General features: G+C 40.7%; 1 protein-coding gene across 3 annotated transcripts in view; it reads right to left on the reverse strand.

The window, feature by feature from the left end:
* osbpl2b (oxysterol binding protein-like 2b) overlaps nt 1-23,635 on the reverse strand; it is a 91,575-nt gene that overhangs the window by 3,822 nt on the left and 64,118 nt on the right. For all 3 annotated transcript variants that reach the window (XM_073061960.1, XM_073061961.1, XM_073061962.1), the window contains exons 9-13: nt 22,809-22,898; nt 20,733-20,856; nt 19,085-19,213; nt 15,458-15,581; nt 82-172 (exon numbers count right to left, since the gene is read on the reverse strand). In XM_073061960.1, the coding sequence (XP_072918061.1) occupies nt 82-172; nt 15,458-15,581; nt 19,085-19,213; nt 20,733-20,856; nt 22,809-22,898 (558 nt within the window). The remainder of the gene's footprint in view (nt 1-81; nt 173-15,457; nt 15,582-19,084; nt 19,214-20,732; nt 20,857-22,808; nt 22,899-23,635) is intronic.

Here is a 23,635-nt window from a genome sequence, read left to right on the forward strand (position 1 = left end):
AAAAAAAAATTAGAAAAGTTGTTATGATTAATAGTTAATTATTGAGCTTTAAATCCTTATTTCTTCTAAAACAAAACTAACCTGGTTCTCCATTCTTCTTCCTTTTTGGCTCTCTCTTTACGAGCAGCCCGTTGTTTCTCTTCTAATCTTTCTTTCTCTGAACCAGCAAAATCTGTCAATTGCAAAACCCAACATAATGCTCAACCAGGTTATTTCTAAAGTTAAGCTTCAGTAATGTCCTTTTGTTCATAAGTGAGCTTTGACATTACGTTGGCATTAATCAGATTTACAGTTCTTTCTCCTGAGGAATCTATCATCACAAAAACCAGCCTTTATGCCAATTTGACTCACTTTACCTGATTATCAAGAAACAGCTGAGACCAATGTAAATGGCCAATACAAAGAGAATACACAAATCCCCCAGATGAACTGCTCAAACTCGCCTCTCAAAACTGACTGTCCCTCCACCCAAGCTGCTACAAAAGCTGTCCATCTCAAAGTATAAAAGCACCTACTGAAATCAGTACAAATTGCAAATGGAACAAAGTGTAAAATTCAGCAATTTATTAGTGTGGAAATTTGGTTCATGGGAGCAACATGTTGATGCCTACTAGAACCATAGAACGTTACAGCACAGAAACAGGCCTCTTGGCCTTTCTTGGCTGTGCCGAACCATTTTTCTACCTAGTCCCACTGACCTGCACCTGGACCAGATCCTTCCATACACCCCTCATTTTAAATATACCTGCAATTTCAGTACTAGTCTCCTTCAAGGTCCGAGGGAGCACCCTGTCAGGTACTGGGGATTTATCCACTCTGATTTGCCTCAAGATAGCAAAAGCAAGCACCTCCTCCTCTTCAATCTGTATAGGTTCCATAATCTCACTACTTGTTTGCCTTATTTCCATTGACTCCATGCCAGTTTCCTTAGTAAATACAGATGCAAGAAACCCATTTAAGATCTCCCCCATTTCTTTTGGTCCCATACATAGCCGACCACTCTGATCTTCAAGAGGACCAATTTTATCTCTTACTATCCTTTTGCTCTTAATATACCTGTAGAAGCACTTTGGATTATCCTTCACCTTGACTGCCAAAAGCAACCTCATGTCTTCTTTTAGCCCTCCTGATTTCTTTCTTAAGTTTTTTTTTGCACTTTTTATACTCTTCAAGCACCTTCTTTGCCCGTTTTCTATACATGTCATGCATCTCTCTCTTCTTCTTTATCAGAGTTCCAATATCCGTTGAGAACCAAAGTTCCTTATTCAAATTCAGTTTGCCTTTAATCCTGACAGGAACATAAACTCTGCATTCTCAAAATTTCTCCTTTGAAGGCCTCCCACTTACCAATCACATCCTTGCCAGAGAACAAACTGTCCCAATCCATTTTAGATCCTTTAGCTTCAGATTTTAGCTTTTTAGATCCTTTCTGATTTCTTCAAATTTGGCCTTTTTCCAGTTTAGTACCTCAACCCGAGGATATTGGAGTATAAAAGTTGCATTGTTTGCTGTGTAACCAAAACTATGTAGTCAGCTTCGAACTTGCTATTTGCTATGCATGTATCCAATTTAGTAGGAGAATGAAATCTTAAGAATGTAGAAGACAATGGTGTGTTAATGAGAGGTAGCTAAGAGATGTAGATTAGAACAGGACTAAGTCAATGGGTAGAAACAATAGTGGCGGATGTACTTGTGATACGCAACTATAGACCGATTGGATATGCTAATGCAACTAAACCAGGAGATTGCTATAAAAAATGCTATGTACAAGGATCGGCAGGCAATCGGCGACTAAGCTCAATGACTGTCTCAGCTTTGATTTGCAAATTAAAGTTTAATACTTCTTGAAGAATCTTCTGCGTCTCCTGGTCGTTTGTGGGGCACGAGAAACCACGACAAAATTGGCAACCGTGACAGGACCGGGAAGAGACCCGCGGAAAGGAAACTGCAGATTGGGGACTCTTCCCAGTCCTCTAGGGACACCCACAAGGCTAACAGAATTAAGGGTGCACCCAAACAAAAGGTAAGCACTTTTTGCGACAATTTGGACTAAGAATTCTGTTGGTTTTGGGAAGGTCTTGGAGTCTCAGAAGTGTGGAACCACTGCCGAAGGGTCTCTCCGGTCCAAAGAATCTGGCAGAATTGGGGGTTAACAGGAGGCTCAGAGGATTGATCAAGAACACTGCAGTGAGGGTAAGTACAAATAAGTTAATAAGAAGTTAAGAAAAATTCCACGTGGTGTTGATAAGTCCCTGTGGATACCGCTTCGTATGAAACAAAGGTCTGAACGGGCAGGGAAAGGAAAATAGAGAAAATCCTCGTGGATACCGCCTTAAGAGATAAGGGTCTGAATAGACGAGGTGCAAAGAGAAAGTTCTGTGGATACCGCTCTGAATAGAGGTCTGTACGGGCAGAACAGAATAGGAAACAAGGACAGTCCAATATATAGTTTAAAGCGCTGGTAGACGATAGACTAGGCATAGAATTAGAGTAAATAATATTATCCAGTAAACGAACTGTGAATCTCTGAAATACCTTAAAAAGAGAGAACAACATGACAGGTAAAGGAACGGCAGTAGAGATTCTGAGCAAAAAAATCTCGGTAAATAAATGAGATCACAAAAACTTCAGAAAAATGGGAAAAGAGAACCAAAAACCTGGTCACAAAATGGCCAAGAGAAGGAACATTTGATGTAAGCTTGTGCGAAGAAATGGCGGCACTAATTAAAAATTACAAACCAAAAGATAAATCTAAGAAGAGGGCAAAAAAGAGAACGAGAAATGGAAGTGCTAAAACTCTTCAGAACAGAGGGAGAAAGGCTGAGGAGGACAGGTAGAATATTGATTACAAACGAGGAAGACACTAAGGTGCTGGAAAAACAGCCTGTTAGAGAGAGAGAGGAAGGTACAGTGAGAAGCTGGCTTCAGCTCCGTACCCGGATGCGAAAGAAACAGAAAAGCCCCCTCCCTATAATGAGGAAGGAACCCCTAAGCAGTGCCCCCTGCTGACGGGAACAGTAAACATGCAGGGAGAAGTACAAGTTTGGGATAATGAGGAGGAAAAAAGACAATACGAGAAGGAAAAAGTGGCGATATGGAAGGAGATACAGGCAGAAAGGATAAAGGTGGAACAGGCACAGAGAGAAATGAAATAAGAGATTGAACGGATGAAATACTTGAGAAAGGAAAAGGAGTATGAGGAGTATCGGTTATACCATAGAAATAAACAGACTAGAAAAGAAAGTGGCTCATCAGGGCAGGAAGAGATGAGGCATTCAAGAGGAAGTGGAAAAAGGATAGGAGATGAGAGTCTTGGAGAAACACAAGAGAGAAGGGAATCAAGCACGAGTAAGGATCATGAGGAGTCCCTGCTACAGGTGTACAGACACGGACAGGAAGAAAGAGAAGGTGACTCATTGGAGGAGCAAGAGTTAAGTGGAGAGAGAGAGGATGCGAGAATTTGTGGGGAAGAGGTAGGAGGCAGAAGCCTAGAAGAGCAGAAGGAGGCGGTAGGGAAGTGACTTGCGGAAGTAGTGAGAGAGCTAGATAAGTTACTGAGAGGGGATTGCCAGAGGAGATGCGAAAAATACTCCAGGGGCCAACCAAGTATTGAAATGAGACAGAAAGGAAGGACTCCACAGGGAGACCGAGGGAAGAAGAGGACCCCGGAGAAATTTGTGTGGGAGGCAGTAAAGACATACCCTGAGACAGACGGGGAGTCAGGCGAGGAGGAGAGCCAGGGCAGGTGGGAAGGAGGAGGAAGAATGATGCCGTTGTTAGTTAAAGGATCAGGACAAGTGCAGTACATCCCTTGGGGATCCCAGGACCTAGAAGGGCTGAAAAACACTCTGCCCAATCTACATGAAGGAGCAGGGAAATGGATTAGAGCCTTTGAAGAAGAAACGGTGGGACGGTTATTGGCTATGGGAGATTTGAAGGCACTATTGATAAGGTTGATGGGAACCTCCAAATTTAACGAACTAATGGAAATGGCTGGCATAGTAAACTCGAACGACCCGAGAACTGATGGAGACGGGTTTGACAGAGTGAGGCAGAGGGTATGGCAGGCCCTCAGGAAGCTTTATCCACCCAAAGTGGACCCCAAAGCCTTAAAGGGGGATCCACTGGGAGACACTGAAAACCCAGCAGCCTACGTAGAAAACCAGTTGAAAAGGTGGAGACTGGAGACTGAGCAAGAGGTGGAAAATAGCTTATTTATCACCACACTGTTCCAACATAGCATTTTGGATGCAATGCCTCCGCAAGTAAAATCCAAACTGGAGGAAGTGGTTGGGCTGACGTCAATGACCCCAAAAGAATTTAGAGACCACGTAGTCCATGTGGTTGAGAAGTACCGGAAAGACAAACGAAGGTTGGCTGAGCAGCAGGAAGAGGTGCAAAGAAAGTTAATACAAATGCAGCTCGAAGAACTCAAAAAGAAGGAAAAAGAGAAAAGCAAAAAGATGCTGCCAGCAACCACCATCGAACTGGATGAAGCACCGCTATATGGAGGAACCGATCATACTGTAAGACAAGGGCCGGAAAACCCCATGCCAATAATCAACGTCTTTGGAGGAGCATTCCCACAAATGCCCTATCAGGAAGAGACTAAATTCAAACAGCCCAGACAGGACTGGAAGTCCCAAGGAGGGGGACAGAGGAGCTATGGGCAGAGGGGACCAGTGAGGAAACAGGGGGAAAGAGATGTAGAGAGATTGTGCTGGGGATGTAATCAGCCAGGTCACATGAGAAGAGATTGTCCGTTTACACCATGGCCTGTCACACACCAGCAGGAACCGATAAGAAGGGAACTAAAGTTTAGCCAAGGACTAGCCCCCACAGGCCCAAGCGGACCTGTGAACCCCTTTGCGAGGTATTAGGGGTGCCCCGAGAACTCGAGTGGGAAGGGACATTACCCAATAACAAGGGAGGCAGACGAGGAACCCATTGTTCAGGTTATGTTAGAAGGGCAACTGACACCAATGATGATAGATACTGGAGCCACGTACACTTATGTACAGCCACAGTATGCCCTTCACCTTCCCATGTCAGGAAAGTTTATTAAGACGGTAGGGTTCTCGAGGAAAACACAGTTGACACAGTGCACGGCTCCAGTGCAGTTGAGAATGGGAAATAAAGGAATTGTTTTGCCGGTGCTAGTATTTAAAGGAACTCCGATTAATTTGTTAAGCAGAGATGCCTTATTGAAACTGGAATTAAAATTAGAATGCACCAGAAATGGGCTGAGTGTGGAAAGAGCAGGGGCTCAATTGATAGTGCGAGAAGACAAGAAGGCTAATGTCTTTTGGATAGGAGACATCGCAGATCAGATTCAGGAAACCTGGGAAAAATGGAAAAAGGGCGTGCAGGCTATATTACCCAGGGCTGTAATGCCCAAATCTGAGCTACATTGTACAGTGATTTTTGACGAGACTCAGAACGGTGAGTTAGAGGAGAGATGGCACCTGGAGGCATGTACCCAACAGCACCTGGAAGGGGAGGCTGTGATAATTGGAAAGCAAGGGGCAGCTTTACAAGTTAAGTGGAACACCTTTTTAGAAAAATGGTACAGGATACAGGAGGCTGCGCCCCACGTAACGTTGTTGGTAAACAAGGGATATCAGTCTAAAGACTTAGGACCCTTAGTTAAGTGTGCTGAAACCGTAACAGTGTGGAGGAAAATCACACCAGAGGTGTGGATATCAGAAGACAACAATTGCATTAAAATAATGGTAAGTGTAGATATGGTAGGGACAGTGAGAGAGGTCGAAATAACTCCCCAACCACACATGCCATTGCTGGGTTAAAAGGTTAGATGAGTTGCCATCTATTCTGTGGTCACAGCATGACACAGACGTAGGGAAAATAAAAACAGCTAATCCAGTGGAAATAAGGCTGAAAAGGGGAGCAATTCCACCCAAGAGACCACAATACCCTCTAAGACCAGAAACAGAAGAGGGAATAGCATCGACAGTGCAGGGGTTGCTTGAAATAGGAGTGCTTAAAAGAACAAAAAGTCCACACAATACCCCGTTGCTGCCGGTCTTAAAAGCAGATAAATCTAAGTGGAGACTGGTGCATGATTTGCGAGCGGTAAATGATGTGGTAGAGAACTGGCCAGCGGTAGTCCCCAACCCACAAACGCTTTTGACTAATGTTCCACCAGAAGCAAGTTACTTTTCAGTGATTGATTTGTGTTCGGCTTTCTTCAGCATTCCTCTGGCCGACCAGTGTCAGTATCTGTTTGCATTTACTTATAGAGGTGCTCAGTATACCTATACCAGAATGCCGCAAGGGTTTAAACATTCTCCACGTTTTTAAATCAGGTGTTGAAGGCAGACCTAGAGGGCATACCATTGGAAAGTACATTGTTACAGTATGCGGATGACCTGTTGATTTGCTCTCACAGTAAGGAACAGTGTGAGCAGGACTGCGCACGGAGGACATAAAGTATCCAAAAAGAAACTGCAATTTTGCACGCAGCAATTGGAATACTTAGGCAGGGTAATATCCAAGGGAGTGAAGGCAATAGCACCAGATCAGATTGAGGCAATAACTAAGGCCCCAAAACCCCAGACTGTAGGGCAGATGATGACGTTTTTGGGAATGGCAGGGTACAACTCAGATTGGATAGGAGAATATGCTGAGATTGTGGCACCTTTGAGAAAGATAATGAAGGAAGCAGGACATACAAATTTGAAGAACGGCTTACAGTGGAATGGAGAGGCGGAGATAGCTTTCAATACTATTAAGCAGGAATTGCAGTCAGCACCAGCATTAGCTCTGCCTGACTACGAGAAGGTTTTTCATTTGTATGTATCCAACCGATAGGAGAGTTATGTCACAGCGGTTCTAACACAAGAGACAGGCACAGGAAAAGCAAAGCAGCCAATAGCATACTACAGTACTACTAGATGAGCTGGCTCAGGTGTATCCACTCTGTTACCAGGGATTGGCAGCGCTGTACTATGCATATGAAAAGGCATCATCTGTAACCCTGGGCTATCCTGTGACTCTGTACACACACCACAAAGTAGCAGAATTGCTGGAAAGAGGGAAATTTGTGCTGACGCCAGCCAGGATAGCAGCGTATCAGATGTTATTGACATTTCCTGACATAACTATACAGAGATGCACTACCAGTAATATAGCCGATTTTGTCCCTTTGGGCTATGAAGGAGAACCCCCATGATTGTGTAGGGAAGACGATGGCATTTGCCAAATTGAGAGCAGATTTACTGTCAGAACCACTAGAGGATGCAGATAAAAAGGTTCTGTTCGTAGATGGCTCTTGTTATAGGGATTATGATGGAAATCATGCAGGGTTCTCAGTAGTGCAGCAGGATCAGTCGAGCTATAAGATTATTAGGATGGAGTCCTGTCCCCAACCGTGTTCCGCCCAACTAGCGGAAATCAAAGCCCTGACAGCTGCGTGTGAAATGATGGAAGGGGAGAAAGTAGACATCTATACTGATTCGGCATATGCTCATGGAGTATGCCATTTGTTCGGGGCAGTGTGGAAACAAGAGAGGTTTTAAAAAAAGCAGTGGAGATCCCATACAACACTGTCAGCAAATTCTAGATTTAATAAAAGCCATAATGAAACCTAAAGCATTGGCTATAGTAAAATGCCAGGCACATAAAAAGGGAAATGATGTAATAACAAAGGGAAATCAAGCTGTGGACGAGGCAGCCAGAAAAGTGTCTGGATGTACATCAGCTGTCATTGCCCCCAGGTAAGCTTAGCTCCAGAACCTGTGGTAGAGGACCTAACTGAAATACAAGGTAAGGCAACTTTGGCAGAACAGACAATGTGGAGACGAAGGGGGGCCAAGCAGAACCCGGAAGGCTTGTGGAGCATGGAAGATGGTTTGTTGGTAGCGCCCACCCCTCTACTGACGATTCTGATTTCAGAAGCGCATGGGATTGACCATTGTGCAAGGGGGGGGGGGGGGAAGTGATAAAGAAGGATGATTTTTGGTCACCTTATTTACAGGCTTCAGTGAACTTTGTCTTGTCACAGTGCGAGGTATGCGCACAGAATAATGTTCGGAAGGGAATTACAACCCCAATAGGTCACATTCCTGTAACTGTCAGTATTGTATTGTTGAGCTGTGCGCTTGTGCTGTGCTGTTTTCTTCCTTGTCTCAAGTCTCTTGTAGTGCGTGCTGCAACCAAACAATTTCCGATGCTCGTGGCACTTACTGAAGCAAGCTTAGAGGAGAAAGAAACACCGAAAATGTATCGTTACAGCCTACAACACCTACAGGATGAACAAGAGCAAAACGACAGTGTGGGAGTAGATTGTAAGGGCTTCCGAGTCTTTTTCCCTGTCTCAGGTACAAAGGGACAGGTTTTTGGCTCAGTGGCCCAGGGTAACAGGGAGAGAATACTTTGAGTTCTTGGCGCAGAAAATTATAGTTTAACCCGAGATTTGGGAATAAGTGCTTGAGTTTATTGGGGCTTTTGTGCGCGGACTCTTAGTCTTTCTCTGTGTGGGTCTCAAAGGGGGGATATATTGGAGTATAAAAGTTGCATTGTTTGCTGTGTAACCAAAACTATGTAGTCAGCTTCGAACTTGCTATTTGCTATGCATGTATCCAATTTAGTAGGAGAATGAAATCTTAAGAATGTAGAAGACAATGGTGTGTTAATGAGAGGTAGCAAAGAGATGTAGATTAGAACAGGACTAAATCAATGGGTAGAAACAATAGTGGCGGACGTTACATACTTGTGATACGCAACTATAGACCGATTGGATATGCTAATGCAACTAAACCAGGAGATTGCTATAAAAAATGCTATGTACAAGGATCGGGGGGGCAATCGGCGACTAGCTCAATGACTGTCTCAGCTTTGATTTGCAAATTAAAGTTTAATACTTCTTGAAGAATCTTCTGCATCTCCTGGTCGTTTGTGGGGCACAATTTTGTCATGGTTTCTCGTGCCCCACAAACGACCAGGAGACGCAGAAGATTCTTCAAGAAGTATTAAACTTTAATTTGCAAATCAAAGCTGAGACAGTCATTGAGCTAGTCGCCGATTGCCCCCCGATCCTTGTACATAGCATTTTTTATAGCAATCTCCTGGTTTGTTGCATTAGCATATCCAATCGGTCTATAGTTGCGTATCACAAGTACATCCGCCACTATTGTTTCTACCTATTGACTTAATCATGTTCTAATCTACATCTCTTAGCTACCTCTCATTAACACACCATTGTCTTCTACATTCAATTGGATACATGCATAGCAAATAGCAAACTCAGACTACATAGTTTTGGTTACACAGCAAACAATGCAACTTTTATTCTTAATCCGTGATCAAGTCGAAACTAATGGTGTTATGATCACTGGAACCAAAGTGTTCCCCTACACACAATTCTGTCACCTGTCCTAACCCGTTTCCTAATAGGAGATTTAATATTGCATCTTCTCTAGTTGGTACCTCCATAGAAATCTTTCCTGAACACATTTTACAAACTCTAACCCGTCTAGACTTTTAACAGTATGGGAGTCCCAATCAATATGTGGAAAATTAAAATCCCCTACTATCACAACTTTGTTTCCTGCAGTTGTCTGCAATCTCTGCAGATTTGCTCCTCCAATTCTCGCTGACTATTGGGTGGTCTATAATACAACCCCATTAATGGGGTCATACCTTTCCTGTTTCTCAGCTTCACCCATATGGCCCCGGTAAACAAGCCCTCTAATATGTCCTGCCTGAGCACTGCTGTAACATTTCCCCTGACTAGCAATGCCACCCGCTTCCACCCTTTATTCCTCTGCCTCTATCACGTCTGAAACATCAGAACCCTGGAACATTAAGCTGCCAGTCCTGCCCCTCCTGTAGCCAAGTTTCACTAATGGCTATGATGTCGTAATTCCATGTGTCAATCCACGTCCTCAGCTCATCAGCCTTCCCCACAATACTCCTAGCATTGAAATAGTCACACCTCAGAAGATTACCACCTCACACAACCCTTCTATTTGTGACTTTGCATGAACTTTTAACAGCATTTTCACCCCCGCTCTACTATCTGCTCTGGCACTCTGATTCCCACCTCCCTGCACTAACAAATTAAAAAACCAATAGCACTAACAAACCTCCCTGCAATTCTATTTTCTCACTTTCTGATTTTTTTCATTTCCTTCTTGTACCTAACAGTGATTTGTAGAACATCATTTCTTCTGGCCCATTCCTTTCTTCACACCACTTTTCACTGACTCAAGTCTAAATTTAAATTAAAATTAAAAAAACAAAAATTGTGTTTGTTCTCTCCAAGTAACAAATTAATGCAATGCATAAACAAAAAGAGACATTGATAAGAAATTCAAGATTTCTTAGATCAAAAGGTGAGCAGTACTCTCCGTACCGTAATTCTGAAGACAGAAGATTATGTTAAGGCACTGTATCCACCCTGGGAGACAAGCATGTAGAAAATGCCTTCAGCTAAAACAAAGGATGCTGGAGAACTCAATATTCATTGCTACTGGCTTGTAGAATACCCAGGCAGAATATAAGGTTCTGTTCCTCCGATTTACATTTTGCCTCCCCCTGGAGGTGGAGGAGGCAGAGCAAAGACAGGTGAGTGAGAGATGGGAAGGAGAGCTAAAAAGGGAACTAGATTTGGCCACTGTAGATAGAATGCAGATGTACAACAAAGTGGGTGCCTAGTCTGCACTTTGTCTCGCCGCTGTACAGGAAGCCACATCGAGAACACCTAATGCAGCAAGTAAGGTGAGAGCCCCTGAAAGACTGGATTGTAAATGGAGTCATAAGAGATTTTATAATAAGGAAAATGTGGTGAACTAGATATACCTGTCTGACTGCTCCTGTGGCTCCTCCCACAGACCCTGCTGACTGCTCCTGTGGCTCCTCCCACAGACCCCTGTATAAAGGCGACTATGGGCTGCTGCTCTCCCTCATTTTCCCCAGGATGTAGTGTTGTTTATTCTTCCAGTCAATAAAAGCCGATATCTCGCTTCCTAAGTCTCAGCGTGAGTTATTGATGGTGCATCAGAAAACAATTCAGTAATTGTCAACACATGGCACCTTTGCTTTGCTGTTACCATGACAAAGACATGGACGGGGGGGTAGTAGATGGGAGCCTCAAGGAAGGCGGATATTGGGAAAGTGAATATGTGAAAGTGACATGATAAAAGGAATGGACCAGAAGAAATGAGGTTCTACAAATCACTGTTAGGTACAAGCAGGAAATTAAAAAATAAGAAAGTGAGAAAATAAGAGCATAACTAGGCCACTCCGTCCCTCAAGCATGTCCTGCCTTTTAATATGATCATGACTACCCTGCTCCAGTCACAAATCCTCCTCTGTGCTAGTTCCTCTATTTCCCCAATATTTCAAAAAAAATGTATCTGCCTCCATTTTATATACTCCAGTGATCTTGCCTCCACAACACTATGGGAAAAAGAACTCCACAAATTCACAGTCTGCTGAGAAAAGAAATTCCTACAAATCTCAGTTTTAAATGGCCACTCTTCTATATTGTAACCATATCCTTTTGTTCTAAAACTTGTGGAGCTTATCTTTCCCGGTATGCCCCTTTAAAATCTTAGCGTTCAATAAAGATCACTCCTCATTCTTCTAAATTAGACCCAACTAATTCAGACCCAACATGTTTAGCCTCCCTTAATAGGACACCCTCTCATTCCAGGAATTAATAAAGTGAATTCCTTCTAGCCTTCAAAGCTAGTACAACTTATCTTAAAAGGGACCATGACTACCACAAAGTATACCAATATGGTCTCTTAACTTAGAGGTATATCCGCATACTAATTTTTTGTTTCATACACAACACCTGCACCCAGTGGCTAATTTATTAGGTACACCTGTATGTAATGCAAATATCTAATCAGCCAATCGTGTGGAAGCAACTTAATGCATAAAAGCATGCAGACATGGTCAAAAGGTTCAGTTGTTGTTCTGACCAAACATCAGAATGGGAAAGAAATGTGATCTAAGTGACTTTGACCATGGAAATTATTGTTGGTACCAGATGGGATGGTTTGAGTATCTCAGAAACTGCTGTCCCTCTTGGATTTTCACATTCAACAGTCTCTAGAGTTTTCAGAGAATACTGCAATAAACGACATCCAGTGAGGGGCAATTCTGTGGGTGAAAATGCCTTGTTAATAGAGACATCACAGGAAAATGGCCAGACTAGCTTAAGCTGACAGGAAGGAAACAGTAACTCAAATGACCAAAGGTGTGCAGAAGAGCATCTCTGAGTGAACAACATGTTGAACCTTGAAGCAAGAAACCACAAACATGCACTCAGTGGCCACTTTATTAGGTAGAGGAGGTACTTAATATAGTGGCTACTGAGGGTAGATAAATTTGTGTCCTCTCTTCAACAGGAGAGCAAACTGCTAGTTCATTCCTCTTACCAAAGTGCTTGACGTAACACTTTTCTACATTAAACTCTATGTGCCAATTTTGACTACATCGCTTGCCATCCTGCCACTTGAAAGGACATCATCCTTTTCTCTCAGTTCTGTTTCCACTACATCCACTATCAAGGTAAGGACATTCCAGGACATCTGAAATATTTTCCTTTTTCAGGAAACATGGCTTCCCTCCTAGTGGTTGAATGAGCCCATTCTCATGATTCCTCAGTTTCTCAGAATTCTGCTTTCACCCACATCCCTCCAGAAAAACAAGAGTTCTTCGTGTCCTCTCTCTTATATAACCATATAACAATTACAGCACGGAAACAGGCCATCTCAGCCCTTCTAGTCCGTGCAGAACGCTTACTCTCACCTAGTCCCACTGGCCCGCACTCAGCCCATAACCCTCCATTCCTTTCCTGTCCATATACCTATCCAATTTTACTTTAAATGACAATACCGAACCTGCCTCTACCACTTCTACTGGAAGCTCGTTCCACACAGCTACCACTCTCTGAGTGAAGAAATTCCCCCTCGTGTTACCCTTAAACTTTTGCCCCCTAACTCTCAATTCATGTCCTTTTGTTTGAATAAATCTTCATCCTACGTCATCCTGTGTCATTTCCTCCAGTTGCAATCACACCTTCCCCTTCCCACCACTTTCTGCCTTCTGCAGGGACCACTCTTTCCATGATCCCAGGTCTACTTATCCCTTCCCATCTACTCCCCCCCACCCCTTGGCACATCCTCTTGTAACCATGAGGTGCTATATTTATTTCCCCTCACCAATAACCATGGACGTAAACAGCCCTTCCAAATGAGGCAAAAATTCATGTGCACTTCTTCTACCTCATCTACTACATTCTGTACTTTCAATGTGATCTCCTTTGCATCAATAATACCAAATTTTAGTCTTGGTGACCGGTTTACAGAGGATCTGCATTCTATCAGCAAGAGAAAAATCCAGAGATCATCACTTGAATTTCTGCTTTCAGTTTTGCCAAGGGACTCAAAACCTCTTTCCAAGTCCTACCTATGTGATCCACGACAACTGAATCCTCCCCCTCTCACTGGAGTTGTCTTCCAGTCAAGGTGTCCTTAACCCTGGCATCTCTGCTGCAGAGAACAATATCCATAATTATACTATTCCTCTTTGATGACCACATTTCTTTTTTTATTCCCCACTTTAATTGTCTCCGGTGCCATGGGGCTATCAAAAATTCGCTCATCCTCCCTGTGGTCCCCATGCTCATCTAAATAGGAAACAACAACTCATCCCTGTCAGACAAGGCCAAAGACCTTTCTGCCCACCTTTTCTGAAGTCACACCCTCCTCCCTGACCATTCATCAAATTCAAGGTAATTAAACTAAAAGGTACAACTCCCTCCGGCTACAATATCCCAGCAACTTCCTCTGACTTATGATCAAATTCAAGGTAATTAATTTAAGGACTGTTTCTCTTGTCTGAAACACAACACTAATGTCCTAGCAATTCTCCTCTTGGCTTCAGTACTGAAAACCTTAAAGTTGTAATTGCTCGATTACTCCCAAGTACCACTCTCCAGCCGGAAGAGAAATAATATGATGGGCAGGTTAATATATGGTTAAAGTCACGATACACTAGAGAAGGCTTCAGATTCTTGGGTCGATGGGGCCGATTCTGGAAAGGAAGAACCCATTCAAGATTGAATGGCCACAGTTTCATAGCACTGGAATTAATATACTCATGAGCAGGTTCACTGATGACTGGGAATATTTAAGTTAAAGCAGCAAGGAAATACCGTAGATTCCGGATTTTAAGCCGCTACTTTTTTCCCACATTTTGAACAGCTTTGAACTTTGCGGCCTTTAAAACGGAGCGGCTAATACATGATTTTTTTCATGCCGCCTCGTAAACATTTTGCCTCATAACAGTAGACCAATAAAATTGATGAGTAGTTCACAGAGGTCCAATGAAATTGTACGATAAATCAAGCGCACTTTCACAATTAAATTATTGTAAATCAGTCATTTGTACTCACCCTCATCAACATGGAAAACACTCGAAGAAAAGCATTGTGCTGCCTTTATGGCAGTTATTTAGTTTATAATATTTTCGCTTAGTAATTCATTTTCTAGTTAAAGTTAGAAGAGTTTTAACTATATTTGTTTTCTGTACTATATCGCGGGATGCTATGACGTCACACCCGGTTTCGCCGCGTCTTGTGGGAAAAATGCCGTTTACGATAAACGGAAAGGAGGGGGGGAGCGGCATTACGCGAGCGGCTTTGGATCTGAGCGAACGCTGCTTTTAAATGCCGTTTGCGATAAACGGGACGGCGGAGCGAAAACGCTGCTTTTAAGTTAAAGGCGATCAATAACTTTTCCTGGTAGGCTGCAGTATATATATTTTTTACCAGTCGTTAGGAGATATTGGAATGTTGTTCAGTAAAGAAGTATACGCAACGTATATTTAAAAGTAGCCGCGTTACGGGCACGGTTCGAAAAAAAGCATTTGCAATATGTATTTGTTTTTGTTACCATATGGATTTAATTAAAAGTTAAAAAATCCTCACGTGTAATATCTTTCTGTGTAAATATCTCATATTACAACGTGGGACACCTGCGGCCGAAAATCCGGTGCGGCCTAAAATCCGGTGCAGCCTTTACAAGTAAAAAATTGATTTTATTTCTAAAATTAGAGCCAGCGGCTTTTAATCAGGTGCGCTCTGTAGTCCGGAATCTACGGTAAGTATCACATGTACATAGGAAAAGAAACATTCAGGAAAGCTAAATGGTAGTTTTGCAAGGTTTTGGAGATGGGCAAGGACAAATCTAAACCAGAACTTAATTTAGGAAGGAGTAACCACAATGGACAAGTTGGAACCAAATATTTGAAAATAGAGCTGTATTTACCATAACTTAAAGACAATGTTAATATTTATAATATTAACTAGATAATTTAACCTCAATTTTATATATTAGAACTCAATCTAAGTAAATTAGCAAGAACTCTTAAGCCTTCTTCTGTACAAAATGCAATCTAAGTTTTAAATTTACATACTTACCCATGTTTCCATTTTCCATTGCTCGGATATCTGGTCGAAAACGACAATCAGTTGGTGCCAAAACACTTTGCATTTCTTCATCCAGTTCATTCAACATCATTGCAAAATTAGTGAAATTATACATCTACAAACAGAAACATTTTATCTTCTTATACTTCGACAATAGTGTTAAAATATTCGCTGCACCTACTTAGTTGATAAATGTTCTGTGTTTTCACCAGGATATTTGTTAAAACAAGAAATGCTAAACATTTTAATGCTCAAATCTGTCTTTTACATTTCAGTCGATTCCCTTCTAGTTCCCCACACAGTAAAATATATCAAGATTAAACTTCTTACTGATAAAGTTAACCAAATCCAAATTCTGATTTAATCAGAAGCCAATCTAAGTCCTTCAAGCCATTTTTCTCCCAATGGAATAACACCAATAATTCTTAGAGGTAATTCACTTTCAAAATAATACTGCAAAATAAATGTAATCAATAGGTAAATCAGTACTTAAGTGATGGAAATAGAAGCAGAAGCTTAAATTAGTTCTCTGTTTTTGAAGAAACCACCAAGTTTGACTTGATTTTGTAACTGGAGCCCATAATCTGCCCTTGCTGCTTAGGTAATCAACACTTAACCTCAGATGTTTCTTGTGGGGAGAAAATAATGAAAATCGACTTAACAAAATGAGAAAGCACTGCACGGTGCCTGGACTTATGCGATATAATCAAGTGGGATGAGTGTGCCAGAAAAATTCTACCAAAAACAGTAGAAAATCTTTGAACAAATCACAAAGCCCCCAAACTTGCAATTTCTCATCCATAAATGCTTTCCCTTGACCCTAACATAAAGAAAGCATTCAAAACAATATCTAAAAATGAAATAGCAAATGTTACAGCAAAGACAATTAAAAATTTAGTGCAATGTCCACAAGCAGACACAAAGTGCTCCAGTGCTGGATATCATGTAAAATGTAGTAATAGATGGTAACAAAGGCATCAGCACAACAAGAATAGATCACCAAGTTTGGAGCTTCCATGTTTATATACACCTGCTGAAATCCCTAAATTACTGACATATACAGATACATAATATCAGTTTGTTATGGAACTGTCAGCAAAAAAAGGTTGATAATTTTCTATTCTACACATAGTAATTACATTATACACATCCTTATTTCTCTCTGTTAGTAGCTGTTTTAGTAAATTTACTGGTAAAAGATGTGACTACAGCATGGTAAGTTTAGCATAAAAAGCTTCTGCTATAAATGCAGAATTAAGAATTTTAAGGGAATTTTGACAGCAGTTATACACAGAAGAGGACTAGACAAAGGGAAGATAAAAAGATCTAGTAAGAGAATAACAGACAGAAATTGAGAAGCGATTGGAATTCTTAAAATTTTTGACAGGTACAGTGCCTATAAAGAGTATTTGCCTTCCCCCCCCCCCCCCCCCCCCAGAAGTTTTCATGTTTTATTGTTTAACAACACTGAATCACAGTGGAATTAATGTCTTTTTTGACACTGATCAACAGAAAAGACTCTTTCCTCTCAAAGTGAAAACAAATTTCTATAACTAGATCTAAATGTATCACAATTATTAAACACAAAATAATTGATTGCATAATTATTCACCCTCTTCAAGTCAGTATTAAGTAGATGCATCTTTGGCAACAAATACAGCCTTGAGTCTGTGTGGATAGGTCTCCATTAGCTTTGCACATCTGGAAATTACAATTCTTCCCCATTCTTCTTTATAAAACTGCTCAAGCTCTGTCAGATTGCATGGGGATCATGAGTAAACAGCCCTTTTTAAGTCCAGCCACAAATTCTCAATTGGATTGAGGTCTGGACTCTGACTTATGGACACTCCAGGACATTAACTTTGTTGTCCTTAAGCCATTCCTGTGTAGCTTTGGCTTTATGCTTGGGGTTAACTGTCTTGCTGAAAAACAAATCTTCCCCCAGTTCCCTTGCAGACTGCATCAGGTTTTCCTCCAGGATTTCCCTGTATTTTGCAGCTTTCAATTTACCCTTTTTACCTTCACAACCCTTCCAGGGCCTGCTGCAGTGAAGCATCCTCACGGCATGATGCAGCCACCACCATGCTTCACGGTAGAGAGGGTGTGTTTTTGATGATGTGCAGCGCTTGGTTTACAGAAAGTTTCTGATGGTCAAAAAGCTCAATTTTGGTTTCATCAGACTATTGTACCTTCTTCCTGCTGATTTCAGACTCCCACATGCTTCTGGCAAACTCTATTTGAGATTTCATGTGAGTTTTTTTTTTAAAAAGTGGCTTTCTCCTTACCACTCTCCCATAAAGCTGCTTCCGGTGAAGCACCCAGGCAACAGTTGTATGCGCAGTCTCTCCCTTCTCAGCCACTGAAGTTTGTAACTCCTCCAGAGTTGTCATAGGTCTCTTGGTGGCCTCTCTCACTAGTCCTGTTCTTACAATGTCACTCAGCTTTTGAGGCCAGCCCACTCTAGGCAGAATTACAACTGTGACATATTTTTCCATTTCTTGATGATTGACTTAACTGTACTCCTATATTCAGTGACTTGGAAATTTTCTTGTATCCATCTCATGACTTAAGCTTTTCAATAATCTTTTTGTGGAGTTGCTGGAGGTATTCTTTTATTTTTGCCAGGATACTGACTCACCAGCAGTTGGACTTCCAGATACAGGTGTATTTTTACTACAATCAACTGAAACACCTTGACTGCACACAGGTTTATATAGAGTTAGGACACCTAAACTAATGTGATTTCTAAAACCAATTGGCTGCACCAGTGATGATTTGGTGTGTCACAATAAAGGGGGTGAATACTTATGCAATCAAATTATTTTGTGTTTTATATTTATAATTAATTCAGATCACTTTGTGGATAAGTTTTCACTTTGACACAAATCTTTCTCTATTGATCAGTGTCAGAAGAAAACAAATTAAATCCACTGTGATTCAATGTTGTAAAACACGAAAACTTCCAAGGGGAGTGAATACTTTTAATAGGCACTGTAGATGCTGGCGAAATGTTTCCCTTGATAGGAATGTCTACAAACTGGAGTTACAGACTAAAGATAAGTTTTGGCCATTTAGACACCTTTTCCCCACTAAAAACAGTAATGTGTCTTTCCAGCTGTGTACCCCGGGTGGGGCAATGCTGTTTAATCACTGTGTATATATAACAAAAAAAATCTGTTGATCTATAAAGAAATCATGGGACATGGATACTTTGCAAGAAAGTCACTCAATCATACTATTCAATGGTGGAGCAGATCCGATAGGTTAAATGGCAATGCTTATAATTCTTTACTCTTTGATCACCATAACACATCATAGCAGTTTTTTTTACCTAATGCTAAATTTGATTTATCAGATACTGACCCTATAATTATCTTTTTCTCTTAATCATGATTTAAGGATCAGCTGCAGGTTTTCTTCATTTGTTCCACAATTCACTTTGCATAGAAAATGGGTTAACAGAAGTTCTAGCAAACAACTGAAAAACACTGACGGACATTTAACTATTATCAAGGTTTATAATCCAACATCTCCTGTTGAAAAAGTGAATCTGAATTTGTTGTCAGACTGCATACCAATACATACCACATTAAGTTGTACCAGACTTTCAAGACCTACCTGAGTAGAGTGTGAAGGCCTTGCTGCTATCCTCCAGAGTAGTTTACTTCCGGGAATAACTTGTACAGTTTCCTGGATTTCAGGCATGTCGTCAGCTTCGTCATTTTCAGATCGTACAACATCTTCTGTCTGAAAGAAAATCAGTAATATCCTTTTATAAGGGGTGTAAAGTTCAAAGTAACTTTTATCAAAGTACATATACGTCACCATGTACACGCTGAGATTCATTTTCTTGTGGGTATATCTACGGAGTAATAACCAAAACAGAATCAGTGAAAGTCTGCTCAACCAGAGTGTAGAAGAAAAGGAGAAATAATAAATAAATAAATATTGAGAACGTGAGATGAAGAGTCCTTGAAAGTGAGTTCATTGGTTGCGGGAACATTTCAATGATGGAGCGAGTACAGCTGTGAGTAGTTATCCCCTTTTGTTCAAGAGCCTGATGGCTGAGGGGCAGTAACTGTTCTTGAACCTGTCAGAGCGAGTCCTGAGGCTATTGTACCTTCTGCCTGACAGAAGCAGCGAGAAGACAGCATGACCTGGGTGGTGGGGATCCCTGATATTGAATGCTGCTTTCCTAGTGTTTCATGTAGATGTGCACAATGGTTGTAAGTGCTTTATCCATGACTTATTGGGCCAAAGGGGTGTAAAGTTCAAAGTAACTTTTATCAAAGTACATATACGTCACCATGTACACGCTGAGATTCATTTTCTTGTGGGTATATCTACGGAGTAATAACCAAAACAGAATCAGTGAAAGTCTGCTCAACCAGAGTGTAGAAGAAAAGGAGAAATAATAAATAAATAAATATTGAGAACGTGAGATGAAGAGTCCTTGAAAGTGAGTTCATTGGTTGCGGGAACATTTCAATGATGGAGCGAGTACAGCTGTGAGTAGTTATCCCCTTTTGTTCAAGAGCCTGATGGCTGAGGGGCAGTAACTGTTCTTGAACCTGTCAGAGCGAGTCCTGAGGCTATTGTACCTTCTGCCTGACAGAAGCAGCGAGAAGACAGCATGACCTGGGTGGTGGGGATCCCTGATATTGAATGCTGCTTTCCTAGTGTTTCATGTAGATGTGCACAATGGTTGTAAGTGCTTTATCCATGACTTATTGGGCCAAGTCCACAATTTTTTGTAGGGTTTTTCATTCAAAGGCATTGGTGTTTCCATACCAGGCTGTCATGTAGCCAGTCAATTGATAAAAGGGTATTTCCAGAGGAAATACATTACCAACTTATTCAGGCACATCATTCTGGCTGTGGATAACGAAAAAAGTGTAAATTATGTCATCAAGTCAAGGGATTTTGAATTGCACATGAGAAGGATGCAGACTGTTCTCTGGGATGAAGAACAGTATACTGTCAGCAGAAATATCACAAATTGCTCACCATGCATTACATGAAATCAGTTAGGCTATGAAGTAAGGACAATGAAAAGGATCTCAGTAACAAAAAAAATGCACAATTTCAAGCAGCACATAATTTCAAAGCTGTTCAGCAGAAACCTCAAAGTAACAGTGGTGAAGCAGGATAAGAAACAGATTTAAAACCAATTTATACAACTGCGTGTTTTCAAATGCCCAATAATATGGGCATCTTAAGAAATAGTTATACCTCAACCACATGCAAAGATAATGAAAGAGATTACCTCCTTAGCTTTCTTCTGGTCTCCACTCTTTTTATCATTTTTTTTGTAGGTCTCATATGTGTTAGTGTCCACACACCACAAGCATTCAGTCCATTTGCCGTATATTACACATACCTTCCTTTTACTGTTAATTAATAAATGTACATTGTATAGTTTTAGTTTAATGAAAAGGAACAACTTCATATTGTAAAATAATTCAAAACCAAAGAATTCTTCCCCTTAATTACTGCAGGACAGAAATCATGACAACTTGTATAACGCAATCTACAGTACTTTACAGAAGTGATAATCATACAAATCTGAACATCAAGGCATATTTGCAGTTGTCATGGCAAATGACAAAAAGCTTGTTCAAAGCAGGTCTTAATGATAACAGGAGAAAAATGGAGAGACTTTAAAGATCAAACTGCAAAGCTTTATGGAGTCTTACTGTCTGATAGCATGGCAACTAACATAGTAGCTTTTAAATTAGGAGACAATGAAAGTTCATACTTGATGATTGAACAATTGATTTAAATGGATGCTAAGTTCCAGAGATAGGGAGCTTAAAGGCAATAACAAATGAAGTCATGGTTTAAGGGGGGTGGGCACTGATAAAAAAACTAATGGAGATAACTGGAAGCCAACATTTGTTAGCAGAAGTAGGATTATGGGCTTACTTTTTGAGGCTTATGGACAGCAAAGATTATAGAAAGAAAGAGGCAGTCAGTCAAAAGTTAATCTTACAGAATAAAAGAACATGAAAGAGATGAACTAATGCACCCAAATTCTCCCACTATCGTACCAATGGCTAGGTCATCCGAATCTTATTGAAAGATTACATGTGACATTACATCACTTCCTAATAACCGCCAGAGTTCATCATGCTGGTTTCTAGCAAGTGAATTACACTGCCCTCATAGCGCAAATATCACAAAGTTATGTAGTGAGTTAAACACCTCAAAAATCACTTGAGCCAGTAGCCAGGTTTTTAAAATGAGATCTGACTTGTGAAAAGACATAGCTGTATCAAGAGGGGATGGAAATGGATGCCTTTCTACTATGTGCTTCAAAACAAATCAAAAAAATTAACCCACACAGAAAAAGATAAACAAAACAGCTTATGGACATAACAGTAACCATGGCATTTCTTTTCAAGAACAGTTCTGCTCATCCAGTATTGAAAACTCATCAAGCAGCTAATTTAAAGAAAAATTCCAAAAATTGGATTACATTCATTTATGGTATGCTAACACCAAATCATGTCACCCTAAATGGGACACATTTTCAAAAATTGTGAAATTGGGACACATTTGCTTTAAGAGAGCCTCAGCACTACTTTATGCACTTTGAGAGAGATGATAAAACAGACTCATGCACTGTCAAACAGAATGCTGCCTATTTTATGGGCGGCAACACTGTCATTCTGATTGATCCACATTAATGTTGAAGTGATCTCTCCACAGAATTGCTCAGTTTGCAACGGAGATCAAGTCAAATAGGGCAAGCAGTTACAAAGAACACAGGGTTGGGGAGGAAAGGAGGGGATAATGATGCATGGATATCCATGGGAAAACACTACTCCACCTGCAAGCACACAGCAAGTCAATCCCATCTCATAACCACAGATCATCATTATACCACATGATCAGAACAACTGGGTCACCAGTTGAAGGATCTGTCCTTAATTTCACCTAAATATACATGATGAACTGTTCATTAATAACACGTCTAATGTAAATTATATTAATAAATGCTTTGCATACTGATAACATTTTATGCTCAAAATATGATGGGGAATGGCACTAGCATTAGGATCAATCACATCCAGAAGTGCATGTCCAACTTCCCTGTTGGTTGAACCTTACCAGAAAAGATGTGCTCCCCCCCCGCAAAAAAAATCACATTGATTGCCATTTATGCATCATGAGGCACAAAACATTTTCTCTCATCTAATTCCTAGACTGGAATAAGGTAGTAAGGAAAAGAGATAGTTTCCTTTTATTATTAACGAAGATACTTTCTCTATGCTCCATGACATTTTAACAACAAGGATTCAATGTAATTATTAAAATAGTGTATTGTCTTCAAACCAACCTTTTGTCTTGAATGTATCCTTCAACTCTATGTAGTTCTTTACCGAAGAGCCCACATGGTTTAAAATGCAGTAAACATTTTTCGCCAGTACTATAAAGAAAAGCAAGATGCCATCATGTGAATGAACTCAATAGAACATTTCCCAGCGGGAAGTATAACATTTAATTTCAGATCAGCAATGACATACAAAAGCAACGGTCAATAGTTATTCTATATAATTTTAACTTTTTCATGCTCCTAATGAGCAAGAGATAGTCTCAATAGATGATTTTTGCATTAAAGTATAGAATTTAAGGAAACAGGTAATTTCATCACTTAGCTACTGAACAGATATATACTGCTAAGAGTTAAGATTTGTGAGCATTTCTAGACTGGAGACTTGAAGTTTAATTTTTTTCAAAAACTACCAATATAAGCATTAAAGGAATAAGAACAGACCAGAAGTGGCAGAGAAGTTAAGTGATGCACAGAAGAAAATCCCACTAGTGACACGTCTTGATTTGCTGGAATATCGAGTTTCACCTGGCCAACCATTGAGCACATCTACATGAAATGTTGCAGTAGAAAAGCAGCATCCGTCATCAAAGATCCTCGCCACCCAGGCCATTATATATGTACGTGTACACACACACACTCACTACTGCCATCTCACCAACAGGTTCAATGACAGTTACTACCGTTCAACCATTAGGCTCTTGAACAAAAGGGGATGGCTATACTCATTCTGTTTTTGATGTTCCTACAACCAATGGGAACATCTTTACCTTGTTATTTCATTCTCTCATTATTTATTGCTATTTGCATTTGCACAGTATGTTGATCATTGA

This window comes from Hemitrygon akajei, chromosome 11 (genome assembly GCF_048418815.1).
Source record: "Hemitrygon akajei chromosome 11, sHemAka1.3, whole genome shotgun sequence".
Classification (NCBI taxonomy): domain Eukaryota; kingdom Metazoa; phylum Chordata; class Chondrichthyes; order Myliobatiformes; family Dasyatidae; genus Hemitrygon; species Hemitrygon akajei.